Consider the following 14,371-nt stretch of genomic DNA (forward strand, 5'->3'; position numbering starts at 1 on the left):
ATAGGGTTTTGTTGTTTTTGCTTAACCGAGGCCTTGATCTTGAATAATGTGTTTCATAGTAAACCTGCTGTTTCTACTTTATTTCGATGATACACTCAGGTTTCAGTTTCGTTAAATTTTATATTCTGTTAGGACAACAGTCTGATGAGTTTTCTTCCACGGCTTCAGAGTCCTACAGAGTGCAGAGATGCAGGTCCTGTCCCATCCTGAGGAAGAAAGCATGGAGGGAATCATTAGCATGAGAATCGAACTTGGCTCCATAAACTCTTCTGCCCTGAATGAGAGTAACGTTTCACATTTTGGGTGCAAAAAAGCAAAGTGAAGGTATTCTTGCAAACAGTCTCGATATAGGAACACATTCCACTGACAACATAATATGAAAATGTGCTAGTTTTGTCATGAGCTAGTACGTTAAGCATTCATAATTAAAAGCTTTATTTGTAGAGCATTTTCTTGAGCTTACAAAATGCTGGGCAGTCATTAAAAACAGCAAACATTTACAATGAAACAAATTAACCCAAAGAACAAAGGGCCACCGGGTAAAACAACACATAAAAAGGGTAAATAACATCCCCATATAAAAACGAGTCTGTGGGGAAACGTTTAAGAATAAAATCTGAAAACGATTCTGCAAACCGAAGCAGCTCTTTGGTTATTCCAAAGGTTGATGAGTCTGTTTTGCCAATAGTGAATTTGTTGTGCATGATTTCTTTTTTCTTTCTTTTTTAATTTATACATTAAAGATTGTAAGCAGTGTTTCAGAAAAACAAACTTCCTTTTCATGCACTGTTAAAAAAAAAGAAAAAGACCCCTGTGCTCTGCATGTTGTTCTTCTCTTCCATTTGCAGGCTGTATGCATGAAGGGATCTTAAGGCTTTTATCCCTACAGGGAACCAGCCCGAACTCTTTCTCTGTCAATTTCCACCCACTCCCCAATTCAGATGAGCCCTTTCTCCCACCAACCCCACAATGAAGGATTTGTCCTCGTTCTCTTTGTCCACCTCTGATATCTTTTTTTTGACTGCTCCCTCTCTGCAGACAGCATGCAGCGTATGCAAATAGGAGCTCTTTTATTCGTGAGACCCCTCCCCTGAATGAATGCAACCTTAAATGAGGCCACACTTGCGCACGCTCACAGAGGGGGCATGGAACATGCACATAGTACAATCAGTGGATTTGCATGCCCACTCTGACACGCAGTCACTCAAACATCAAACACTGACCATTTCAAATGAGCAGACACAGAAATATACATCGCAACAGATTATTTTATCCACAGGTTTATCCAAAGAGATCAATAACTCATGGGTTGAGGTCGGGGCCACAGAAGATGATTTTCACCGTTATTAATTACATCACAGTCCTACATGCAAAGTTGGAGATTGCACAGATATTGCCTTGTAAGAACAACAATAGTGAGGCTTAAGCGAAACGGAATCATGCACTATGTGCATGTGTATAGTGAGTTTTCTGCTCACAAGCGATGCTTTGTTTGCTGTGTAATTTCACTATTTGACAATACGCTGGATATTTTTTGTTTTTTAGTGAAATGTTTTCTCTGCGGACTTCTTCTGACTGCAGGGAGCACGTTTTATCTGAAGAGCTCTGTTTGCAACGTAGGATTGGTTTCCTTTCTCACAAGTGCTTTATCACAGTATTTGTATATTGGGTGACATGCACACATGCGCACGCTAACACACACACACACACACACACAATGAGACAGAAGAAGTCTAACAGAATGTGCAGAGGAAGAGGTGGAGACTCAAAAGATTGGATGAATTATAACAGCGTCTGATGAACATAAAGCATTCTCTCACAACGAACATTCCCAAGCTGGCCCGTGCCATCTGTGAGTGTGTGTGAATGAGTTAGAGCTTGTGTGCATGTGTGTGTATCATTGGGGGGGGGTTGACGTCTGCTGGACAGCTCTGACAGTTCGGCCTTTTCAGCCGTACATTATTGAGCCGACCGGCCTCTTTCCCATAGCAACACTAACAGAGGTCAAAGGCTATGTACCCCGCACCCACCACCACCACCACCTCCTCCTCCTCCTCCTCTTGTACTCCGGGGTGGTCACAGACACTCTTAACTCCCTGACCGGCTGTAGACAGAGCGGTCGCAACCATGAACTTGAACTTGAATTGATTTCTGACACAGAGTTGGGGTCGTACAGCCATTTTGCATCAGACGCTGTACTCTGCACTTTCTTTGTCTCTTTTTGCTTTTGCCTGTATCAAACTCGCACATGGTACTACTGAATAAAATTACATTCACAAAATAAAAAGAGGTCACTCCAAGGATTCAATGTAATTCTCCTCAACCCAGAACCTCATCTACTGATATGATTACAAAGGGCCACTGTATTAAAGGCTCAGTCACCTAATTCTCCCCTGCTTTCATTGGAGCATACAGGACCCCTACTCAGGGATGCCATGGCTAACAGACGTAATCTGCAAAGCCTTGGATGTAGAAACTTCTCTCCATCTTGCTCTAAGATACTTAGCATTGGGCTTTGTGCAAGATTAGTCTCTGCCAAAGTTGCATTAAAGAGTCCCAATGAGCCTCGCTTGACCCACATTGGACCTCATCCAAGACTATGGGCGGCCCATGAGCTGTGCTTTATACACCACAGCAGAGGCGTTAAAACATTAATACTGTCCACACATAGTGAAGAGGTAACCCAGGAGCTATACGGTATTAACATTTTATCGCTACTATGGCTACGGCGCTGAACTCACACAGAATAGGAAGTGAGCACCGGGCTACTGTCACTTCATCATGTCATACATTATAATTTCCCTGCACTGAAAATCCCACATAGGAAAAGCAATACATAGTTAATAATGAATAACAGAAGGAGGAAAGGAAGGAAAGGTAATCATCTCTATTCTGCCATTTTCTTGAGGGGAAATACATTTTTCTGTCAAATTTAAAGTTATGTACAAGTAGAAGGAATGAAAGAATGAAGAATGAATATTTAAGTATCTACAGTGTGCCGAGGAAGATTCGAGGACCTTTATATCCTAAATCCTCCCGACACCGTGTCAGAGCTGCTGACCTCACTCTTCAGCTGCTCTCATTTTAGACCATCTTGACTGAAAACTCTTTGTTTCCGAGACGATTAAAACCACGCGAGTCTTAAGCGGTTTCACTATCTAAATCAACATTTGCATTTTTTTTTCCCATCACTTATTTTTTGCTCATTTGCAATCAACTCATGCTATCCCCCCTCCACACCACATTTCGTTTAGTAAGAAATACAGCTCTTATTAACCATTAGACAAAGAAATATTCTGTGTGCATTTGTACATGCTGCTCATTTTTAACACCCTTCAAGTACTAGTAAAAGCTCTTTACATCTACAGCACTTTTGGTATTAAGCGCAAATACATTTTCCTGACTTATTTGCTTCAGTCACCCCCTCTATTTGACCACGCTGTCTGTGCCGACTGCTGCGGCTATCACATACAAATTGATAGCCCTCCTTACTCTTTTCAAGCACGCACACGCACACTCTTCCGTCTTCGATGCCCAGCTCCTCGCAGCTGCAGATGGCTTTAATGTGGCACTGCACAGGCTAGCACAAGCTAACTTCCTCAGTAAATGCAGATGGTGGCTCAAACATGGCTGCCCATGTGCTACACCTGCTGCCTCCTTTTCATGCACGCATATACATTTAGCTTCAGTGTCTTTAACCTTCTCTTGATAACCCAATCTTTACCTTTGTTTTTTTTTATTTTTAAAAAAAAAAACCCAATTTCATCATCATTCCCCTCCTTGCTCCTCTGTTTCCCCTAATGTGTCATGGAGATGTGCAACGGAGACATAGCATTAAGCAAGCTATAATGTCTCCAAAACGATTTTTTTTTTCACAGTGCTTCCTCTCTTCTGTCAAACCTGCCTGAAGCAATATGCTGTATATCACAGATGAGCAGCACAAATGCAATTGTAAAGACAGCTCTGAGTCTTTTATATGAATAAAGAGAGGGAATAATCTTTTGACATGTGGGCTGCACTGTCTGCACATGCCTTACACATCTTGTGGAGGCACACGTACAGTATGAGGCTCATTAATAATCATTATCCGCGGGTTACATCATTCAGCTTTCGAGAGCACACCCATCGCCTTAGCTGAGTCATTCGCCGTGATATGTTGTGCCACCAATTGTCTTGTATGATTTCTTTATTCTTTTTTTACAATCTGAGAGCAGCATGAGTTTGGAGATGGTGTTTGCATTAACTCTCATCCAGATAGGAAATTGAGATAAGATAAAGGAGTGTAAGGCAGAGGAAGTGACACACTGTGAGGGTTTAAATCTTTAATCAAATCAAATTCTTAATGTAAAAAAATTAATAAATATGAAAATGAATTGTTGCCTCCAATATGATCTAAAGACAGGCTATGGTTTTACATGTGACAGCGTATAGGCCTCATGCTTGGGAAACCCCTCTCATTTAGCACAAAATACAGCATCTCCATGTCTTTCAGACATGGAGAGGAGGCTGAATAGACTAATGAACAGTCAGGTGGCACTCCAGGGCCTGAACTACACCCCCACCCCCCATCACACACATATCAAACCCACATACACTTGCACACACATTAAAACTCAGTGGCTCGTCCGACCCCGGTGATCTGCACGACAGTCTAATGTCTCAGGCATCTGCTCATGTCTAGTCTGGAGGGTCTTTCCCACCCTGCCCCCCAGCCCAGGTCCACCGCACCACCAGTTCCCACAATAGTGGGAAAGCAGGCTTTTCGAGGGGGAATGGGTAGGGAGTGGGGGGGTGGCAGCAGCTATTGAGGTGGGGTGGGGTGAGAAAGAACGGGGTTGAATGATAATGTGAAAACGCACGGTGCTGTTCATTAACACACGAGCACTGCAGCTGCACATGTTGGCCCTGCACACACACGCTCACGTGTCTCTTTTTCTGCTCCAGGTCGCTGCCGGAGTCACCGGGGGTACAGGGCAGCTCTACGCCACGATGAGGACGCTTTTCCGGGCGTGCGCGTGTAGGGTTACAGGCTTGGAGCTGCTGACGATTTGGATTGCTCTGCACTTACACTGATATTTAGCAGTGTCATTTTGCCCTTGCCAGATTTTGGAAGACGTTTTTAGCCTTCCTGTTAACTAAAGTTTCTAATCACATGCAAGCACCGAAGCAGTACAATTACACCAGAAAGAGCTGTAATCAGTATTAAACGCCGAGCGCTAATGCTTAAATTTATATATGAGCTCTTCAATCAGCGTTAACAGTTATAATAAGGTATGTTCACTGCCCCATTTCTTATTTCTCAAAACTTACATGCAAGCGCAGTGTCTGCACTGCAACATGAATGATAAAATATCAGTATTACACACAAGGAACTGCTTCGTGAACCCGAATATTTTCAGACTGTAAATTTAATTGTTAAACTCTAATGCTTTTACTTTTAAAGACAGCCGTGTGATCACCCACAGGAGAAATATCAGGATCCCTGCTTGTCTCCTCCTCAGATTTTCGCCACAGTAAGACGCTTAAAGATACTGTGCTAAATATCACGATGCAAATTTCCTAACAAAAGCCGTTTTGCATGAATTAATCTCCGAGGTTTGTCAGGTGGAAACACGCCGTACACCACTGCCTGGTGTGCATCAGGGAGTAAAGAAGCACCATGACAGGAGAGGATGGCAGGTTTCCTTCAACCAGTGCCAGCTCATTAATTTTGTTTGCTACCCAGCAACCCCTCCCTTCCACCATCAACTACCACCACCCTTCTTCACCCACCACCCTCACATCACCCCTTAACTGCTAATTAGCAGGAGCTGAAGAAAGCAGAAAAGGGAGAGGCCATGTGTGACTGGGGAGGAAATGGGAAACTCTTCTTTCCCCTCATCCCTCATCCTTCGTCCTGTTCCCTTCCCCCATCTCTCTCACACACACAGACACAGTCACACTTCCCACCTCCTGGCCACCATCACCACCACCATTACCACTGGTACCCAACAGAAAGCTATGATGCAGCTCACCTCGTGTGCCAGCCCAGCCATTTTAGGTGTCACGGCAAACATCTCCCAAGATGGCTCCTCTGTGCAAGCCCTTACTCCGGCAGGGTATCCGGCAGGGTCTTTGTCCCCCTCCTGGCACAGGCCAAGCGCCCACATTGGCAGTGCAGATGGCATCAGGGGCTCTCGGGCAAAAAAGGGGTGAAGGTGGGAGAGGGGAGGTCCTTTCTTTTTATTTTCTTCTAATGGTGGATCCTTTCAGGAATCCCACAGCTTTCAGTGTTATTCAGAAGCCTGCAATACGAGCAGAAAAATAGAAAAGAGAGGAGTAAAATATGAAAAGTGCTTTACACATCTTAAGGTATCACTATAGCTAAACACGGCCTACTGTACATACTGTAAACAAGCATAAATCAGTCAGCTATGGAAACTTTCAAAGCTTTCACCAGCTTTGCTTCTTCATAGCCCAGTCCCATCTCTTGTCATGCTTGTGTGTTTTTGTATGTTTTTGCCATAAAACCACCAAGAGAATCCTTCGTATTATACAAAGTTCAAAGGTTAAATCAAGAATTCCTTGGACCATCCCATATATAAAGCCTCAAGTATTTTTATTCCCTTTCACTAAGGAGGCACGTCATGTTCACACGCTACCTATAACAGGGAAAGCTCTGGAAAAGACTTGGACCACGGCCTTTTCACATATCCAATATCTCGTTGTGAAACGAAGCAATTAGCCGCATTTGACCGCAAGCTCTACAGCAATAGGTAGTTAACAGAATGAATGAAAACTCATCTCACTTTGGTGCTCTTTAGGCTTTAGAGGCATTCTCAGGGTTGAGCGTATGCACCGAACAGCGCTGAAGTACCAAGTTGAAAAGTTCAGCTCCTGTCTACAGGATGGCCCTGGCCTTCTCATTGAGGCGAGACACAATGTATCCCAAAGGCTCTGAGATTTGCTACAGCTTTAAATACAGACACCAAGTGTTTTTATTAGCAGGGTGCTACACCACTCAACGGCATTATTAGCAGTCCTGCTGGAACAAAGCATTAGCTTCCCCTTTCTTTCTCCTGAGTGAAGTTAGAATCGGAACTGCATGTTGTGTTTAAAATAAATGGCAAATACTCTTCAGCGAAGGAAAAAAGTAAATGAATGACAAAGTAGAGGGTAAATTGTAAAAGATCACAACCCACTCACTATAGGCTTCCAGGGGAACATGCCAGTGTATCCTGAAGCAGGTACTTTAAGAGGAATATTGGAGGTCCTCAAGAATGAAAATAATAATAATAAGTGTGACCTGTTCGCCTGTTCACCTTTCCTGCTACGACTTCCCTTCTTATTAGACTGGATTTTTAATATACTGTTAATTAATTTTTGGCAATAAAGTTTTTCTCACATGATGCTTTACTGACATCAGTGGACCAATGCCTGCGAATGGTGAAATTTTGGGTCTTTGAGTCTCTACTGCTCCCCATCCAGCCACTGGGTGACCTGCTTTACATTCAACACCATGTTGCAAAGGACCTGAATAGACAACCCTGAAACAGGCTCAATTCCTAAAGCTCATATGAACCCTCAAGTTACACTGAGGGGCATAAGTTTAAAGGTAAAAGATGCCTGGGGGTAGAGTCCTGATTGAGATGTTAGATCATTTTATTTGCACTTGTGGCTGTTTTTATATAGTAGGTTAAAAAGTTAAAATATAAATTAAAAGTAGTATTGTTAGAAAATTGTTTTTCTACTCTTCTACCATAAAATAAAGGTTGTACGAAGCTGACATATGCTACAATGGAAGGCCCACAAATGCACTGGTTATAGGTGAGAGAAACTCTTTATAAATATAAATTCAGCACTAAAATCTTACTTTACACACTTCTAGTAAAACATTTTGTTGCCTATCTAATTCACGAATATTAACACCAGCCTCAAAGCAGAACGTTTTCTTACCTGTTGGAGGTGAACTTCAAAATCCAACTTGGTGACTCTAAAGCCGGAGCGCCCTTTTCTTTCGGGTACGCACACACGGCTACGGAAGTCATTTCTACTTTCGGTTATCTAGCTTTATGACAGGTATTTAACACTCATACAGCTAGATAACCAAAGACAAAAACAGACCCCCTCTCTCACACTCTCTGATGCTGTAGCCCGACATGATGCTGGCGTGATATCTAGAAGGAGGTGAAGCTGCATTAGTAGGCCCGTAATATTCAAAAATACACTCCCAGATCATTTCTGCATCTTTATATTAAAATAAAAAAAGGAGCAAAAGCTATCGTCTCTGCATGGAGTAAAAGATGCATGAAACGCCGCATGTTCACGATACGAAGATATGCACTGTCTTTATGCTGACATATGTTGGTGGTTTAAGAAGCCGACACACATTTCTTGTCCTGCCGTGATAAGGTGTCTGTTTGAAGGCCTGCTGAATACAGAGATCAGCCTGACCTAATTGTACTCTACATGTGTGCAATTGTCATGCATCTAAAATGTAAAATAATAATAACAAATAAATAAATATTAACTCATTAGAAAAATCAAATCAGGCGTTTTGTACACACAACAGGCTATAACGCTTACATTAGCATATCTTCCAGGTAACACCCCTGTATTGCAGCTACACAAATCACAATATTTAGCATACAAATTCTCATACTTTTTAACTTCAAAATTTCTAGTGTAAACCCGTGCAGGAGCTGTTTGAAATATTACTTTAAGCATTTAGTTAGATTTAAAAAATAAATAAATAAAATCAACAGTGCTGAAAGATACTTCGATAATAACCTACAGTTATTTAGTTCATTTTGTAGGACAGACCTGTATTCTGCACAACACAACATCTTAACAATAATAACAAAAACAATTTAAGGCGAGATAAAGAGTATCACTATATGACTTGTAACAAACGACTGCCAAGGATAATTATTATTATAATTATCCATGGTCAAAACTTGGCATGTCGTTGTAATAAGATTAGGACTGAATATATATATATATATATATATATATATATATATATATATATATATATATATATATATATATATATATATATATATATATATATATCGTCCTAAAAGCATGACCGTGATCCTGACACCGCGCTTATGCAGAGGACTAAAATGATGCTAGTTCAAGATCAAAAGCTGACTCTCGTAAAATGAAATAAATAAATAAAAACCTTCTCAATCTAAATTGAGCTGGGGTTTGGTTGGAGGGGGTGGGTAAGATGTTTTAATTTGCTCTCGGCTCGTTAGGGCTCCTGGGGGCAAGGGCAGCCTACTTTTAATGAGAGTTGCGATTGGCCTACTTCTTCTAAAACTAGACACATCGCAAGGATTATCCGCATAAACTAACGCATGAAACCAATTTGTTCCTTATCATAACAACAGGCAGAGGAGTGTAGCGGTCTATATTATTCTGGTAATTTAGAGAATAAGATTTTTCTTTTCTGTTTAAAGATCATAGCCTGCACCTGCTTTCGCAGAAATAGAATGAAACAGGAGGGCGTTTCTGGTGGTTAAATTACATATTTCTTCCCCGTATATATTAACCAGCAGGTATACTAAGCAGAGATTGCCAGTGTCCCTAAATCCTCTGCGTAAGCCACATGGACATGACATTTGGAGAGATTCAGAGCCTGGAAAAAAAAAAAAAAGATGTGATGCTCTGCGTGCAAATCTTCCCTGTTTCCACCTCAATTTCTTACCTGCTTCACAAGCAAAGCGAACTCTGGAGGCAAATGTCCCCAACTTTAGCTCGCTGAATTTTCCAGACTCATTTTTCTGCATTCACGTCGGGCCCTCGGTGAGAATCAGCGCCGCCGCTCACGGATGAGTCCGCTTTCGTCCTCGGTGCTCCAGCTTCTGCCTCTCCTCCAGCCTGCGCGCTTCCTCTACCGTCTGATTACTCGCTCCCGCAGTGACGTCATGCCAGGACCAGGGAGGCTTCCTGACCAATCACGGCGGCCGTTGGCACCAAAGAGGGTCCGATATCAGGAAGACGTCTCACTCCTGGCTCTTTCATAACTCCATTTACCCCCCCCCATATTTTCTTCTCTACTACCACCTGCAGCAGTCGTAGTAGTAAAACTACACTAAAAGGCACAGATGGATAAAATTATCTCACTTCCAGATCTGTTTAGTATTTGTTTTCCTAAGAGCTTTCCACAATATCACAACAGCTTAAGGAGCAAAGGACTTCTTATTCACGCTGTTTCCAAAAATTTGGTGTTGGCCAATTTCTGTCCCTGTTCCTCTGCAATGGGAAGACTTGGAAACAAGAAAAAATAAAATAAAAAGAGCATGTCTTGCAATCCTTTTAAAAATATTTCTTTATTCTTAAACCAAGATCACGACAGTATTATATCTCTTAAATATGCTGTTATATTAGAGTACCGTGCTCTCCGCAAATCAATGTATATACGTATATATGAACACATTTTCATTTTCAGAGTTATGGCCCTAACATTAACGTTATATATATGGTTAAAAATCATTTTAAACAAGTCACACTTTGCAGCTTGCAAAGTCATAAAGCAACTATGGTGACCGCATGCAGCCACATTGTTTGCTTTGAATTTTTCCACTTCAGAAATGAAGCTTTTCGTAAATGCAGACCAAAAATCGCGCCTTTTGCAAAGTGTCTTTGGAGGGCTGGAATAAGGGGTTAGCTTTCTTGGTCCAATAAAGGATCTTTGATGGTTTGTGTGGGAAGTGTGGGAAATGAGCATCAGGGGCCATGGCCAAAAGCAGAACGAACAGTTCCCTAACACGGTTAAAAATCTTTTTTTGTTTACTTCTTTAAAACTAAACTACACCATAAATAATACACAAATTGAATGTGCTTTAGTTGTGTTTACAGCAAATAATGTCAACTCAACCTCTCTTAATAATTGATTTCACTCTAACTCCCTCTGCATTTCAGTTTCCTTCCAAATTTTACGGTCATTTATTTTTCAAAATACTTTTTTCACCTATGCAAAGACCAAGCACACTGAGCCTAAAAAAAAGACAGTCTATTAAAACTGGCTGATAATGGCCAGTGTAAATTATGTATATATGCATTAAATATTTATTAGTAATGCAAAAATCCAATAGGTTATGTGTGAAAAACATTAATAAAAAAAGTTTGATTTGGTTCACCCTGATGCGCCTTGGCCTACCTTGTGACAGTCTTTGAGGTGTGGTGTTAAATCATGAGCAATAACTGTAATATGGATTTATCTTTTATTAAGCATAGCAACACCAATCCACAGACAGGATGTGCAATAAACAGTTCACAGCATTAAACGGAGCTCAACACAGCACACAAAGCCATTTGGGAACATGCGGTCTGTGGAAAGTGGAAATCTTGGGGAAGAGGCAGCTCACAAGTGTGTGTGTGTGTGTGGGGGGGGGCATTATAATATTCCAAAGATGATATCTGGCTGAAAGACAGAAAAAAAATAGACGCACTTCATAAAATTAATGTGAAATGACATGTTAACAGAACAACAGCAGATGCTACATGATGCAGCCAGTCACTCACACGCTGGGGGAGCTGCTGTCCCGTGAAAGAGCGGTTGTCTGGAGGATGGCCATCCTGCCCGCCTGCCTTGCAGCGTAGGTAGCCATAAAGGTTAGCAGCTTGGAGGGAAATGCTAGCTACCACCACAGACTGAGGAAGGCAGACAGATGAGTCTGAGAGAGACAATATGCAATCTAGCACATATGCAGAAAAGCAAGCAAAGGGAGTCTCACCAGCCATTTAATCTTCAGAGAGAAGAGGGAGGTGAAGAAGAAGAAAGTCCAGATGAGAGGACAGATGATAAGGCCCAGCCAGAATATCCTTTCCTCTGCTTCGGTTCCAGTGTTACTATTCCGGGACTTATACGCACAGATAAGAAAGCAAACACTATAGGGTTAACACATCAAAATCGCTAATTTTTATTGCTCAAAATGCACAAAACACCCTCTTACTTTTTTGGCCTCAAATACCCAGAGGCTCTTTCCATCCTCGTCAATCTGATTCCACCAGCGCAGCCCCACCAGCAGACGGCCGGTCACATTCTGAAAACAAGCGTGAGCAATTAAATCCTGCAAAGTTAAAGAAAGCCACAGAAAAGTAACTAGATCACACAAACTGTTTGATGTCTTACCTTCACAGACCAAAAGTCAAACGAGAGCAGAGCTATGATCAGGACAAAACAGGACGCAAAGCTCTTGCTGATCCACTCACACAGCAGATAGACAACGATGGCAACCACTCGGAAGAACAAATGGAAAAAGGAGGCCATGGGGTGTCTAAAATTGTAGGGATTGGAAACGAGAAGCCTGATGTGTCAGCAGATAGCTTTCAAACAGATACAGGTGAGCATGTATGGAAACATAAAATGATAGTGTGCATGCAAAATGAGTTAACCTGCAGGATAGGTTTTATTCTGTGAATAGAAGTTCATAAAGACGTGAACTCAAACCTTCACAGTCAACTGTCACTCGAGAGTACTTGTGAATAGAAGGTCTGTAAACATTATCCCACCTCCAGTTTCAATTTAGTATTTATTTGCTTTGACCTTTTTGATCTCCAGTTAATGTTTCCAGTAGTTTTTCTGACACCACTTGTTTGTGTAGATTTAGCCTTTTCAACCTTCACAAAAAACTTCCAGTACTAGTGATTTCTATGACTTCAGAGCTGTTTTCCTTAAATCAAGCAAAGAGATTCAGATCCATAACTGAGGTATCCACTGATGATCCCTCAGGATGAAATGGATGTATGCTTTGGAAGCGTCATTTTAGGTACTTAGACAGCCCATGAATCCAGTCACATGATCACCTTTATCGGGTGGGAAGGTGTTCCTCTGGTCATTTAGGCCTTCTTCTACCACTTACTGCTGATCTAAAATTTTAGACTGTTCCACGTTAGTTTTATGGCATCGTAAAAAGCGCACTCCGCATGCTTATCCACATTTTTTTGCCATATTCATGTCCACTTGTAATGTGCTCAATGAGCTGAGTGTTGAAGAGTCCAGGCATGAGTTCTGTTATAGTCTGAACTGATACTTTTATGCCTGGTACTCTAACAGCTACTGATTTATATTTAAACTAAAGTTCTATCAGCTACACAGCCCCCAAAGTACAACTGCATACAGAAAATATCTGCTTTCGTTACATGCTGGACGGGATTAAAAACAGGTGTTGACTATGTTTCCACCCTCTGAAATCCTGAAATTAGAGTTTGCCAAATGAGAAGACCAGGGGCACCTCCAGAATTGCTTCATGGGGTGGCCATAATAAAAATATTGGGGTGGCACACCAAAAAAGAATTTCCAGTTTTACTACGCTGTTTTCAAATAGGTTACCTGAAAATTATGGCAAAAAAAAAGAGACAATAGAAGAAGAAAATAATTAGTTAGCCTAGTTAATTTCCTGATTTTAGAGTTGATACAACTGAAAATGGGTACTGATGAAAACAATATTATTTTAAAATCCATAATAGTCTATTTCAATTGATTGATTGATTGGCTGGAAGTCCTAACCATCGCTTTAATGATTCTCAACAGAGCTGAGGAGAAGCTACTCAACATTCACTCTCCCAGAATGGAGTTAACTTTAAGAGTAAACCTGTTCAGGAAAGACAAATAAGTATTAGATCATGTAAGAATGTCAACTGTTTCCTGTCTCTATGTTGGCCCTGAGATGTACCAGTGATCTTTCCATCTGTCCAGGGATTTGCACCAGCTTTTTTTTTTTTTTTTTGCTCAACAAGTTTTCAAAAAAACAAAAAACCTAATAATGCAAAGCTGAAAAGACACTATGGAAGATAAAACAGCTGCTGTGTTGATATTTCCTGCAGTGCACCTTATGACTGCGCTTCTCCGCGCCCTCTCCTGCTCGTCAGCTGCAAAGTCCAGCTCGACATCCTCAGTTGCATCCGCCATCGTCTGCTAAAAACAGTTTAAATCACCCGAGGGTTTGTAATACAATCTCGACAAGGACAATAATCAAAAAAGATCTCCACTGGCACCGTGATCTTAGATATGTACAAATCAAAATCTACCAAGCAAATACCAGTTTTGCATGGCTGTATTTGAACGCTGAAACGAGCCAGGTGTTGCAGTGAAATAAGACCGACAGCGACACTGGCTACTTTTTTAAATCCACATCAGGAAACTGGGCTTAAAATATCTTTGATTCTTCACATACCTTACATATTGTATGCGTTTTGTGTTTTTCCGATACATTTTGACAACTACGCTACACTTCAGTTAAAATAGCAATTCCGAATGAACAAAACAAACAAAAATACACGACCGCGGCAGGACTCGAACCTGCAATCTTCTGATCCGAAGTCAGACGCCTTATCCATTAGGCCACGCGGCCCATATTGCGATCTCATCATCAGTATT

At 41.4% G+C, this 14,371-nt stretch overlaps 1 protein-coding gene, 1 long non-coding RNA gene and 1 other non-coding gene across 3 annotated transcripts; all 3 read right to left on the minus strand.

The window, feature by feature from the left end:
- Positions 1–157: 157 nt before the first annotated feature.
- On the minus strand, positions 158–9,849 carry LOC120729599. Its single transcript, XR_005694958.1, has 4 exons — positions 9,695–9,849; positions 7,936–8,156; positions 6,015–6,284; positions 158–206 (listed from the first exon to the last, which is right to left on the minus strand). It is a non-coding gene; the product is annotated as an uncharacterized LOC120729599 (long non-coding RNA).
- Positions 9,850–11,178: 1,329 nt separating this feature from the next.
- Positions 11,179–14,311, minus strand: LOC120729597 (Golgi apparatus membrane protein TVP23 homolog A-like). Its single transcript, XM_040025315.1, has 6 exons — positions 13,824–14,311; positions 12,125–12,269; positions 11,946–12,035; positions 11,727–11,852; positions 11,515–11,643; positions 11,179–11,413 (listed from the first exon to the last, which is right to left on the minus strand). The coding sequence occupies exons 1-6, from the start codon at positions 13,901–13,903 to the stop codon at positions 11,387–11,389; spliced, it is 597 nt and encodes a 198-aa protein (XP_039881249.1). The 5' UTR covers positions 13,904–14,311; the 3' UTR covers positions 11,179–11,386.
- Positions 14,273–14,345, minus strand: trnar-ucg. Its single transcript has one exon. It is a non-coding gene; the product is annotated as a tRNA-Arg (tRNA).
- Between the last annotated feature and the right edge of the window lie 26 nt (positions 14,346–14,371).

Source organism: Simochromis diagramma, unplaced genomic scaffold, assembly GCF_900408965.1.
Source record: "Simochromis diagramma unplaced genomic scaffold, fSimDia1.1 OVJJ01000293.1, whole genome shotgun sequence".
Taxonomy (NCBI): Eukaryota; Metazoa; Chordata; class Actinopteri; order Cichliformes; family Cichlidae; genus Simochromis; species Simochromis diagramma.

What these genes read in the sequence shown, in the direction of transcription:
- LOC120729597 (XM_040025315.1), bottom strand. Translation starts at nt 13,903, where the DNA reads ATGGCGGATGCAACTGAGGATGTCGAGCTGGACTTTGCAGCTGACGAG. An exon ending in TTGACTTTTGGTCTGTGAAG is followed by an intron (nt 12,036 to 12,124) that starts GTAAGACATCAA and finishes GCTTGTTTTCAG; the next exon opens with AATGTGACCGGCCGTCTGCT. An exon ending in GGGTATTTGAGGCCAAAAAA is followed by an intron (nt 11,853 to 11,945) that starts GTAAGAGGGTGT and finishes TGTGCGTATAAG; the next exon opens with TCCCGGAATAGTAACACTGG.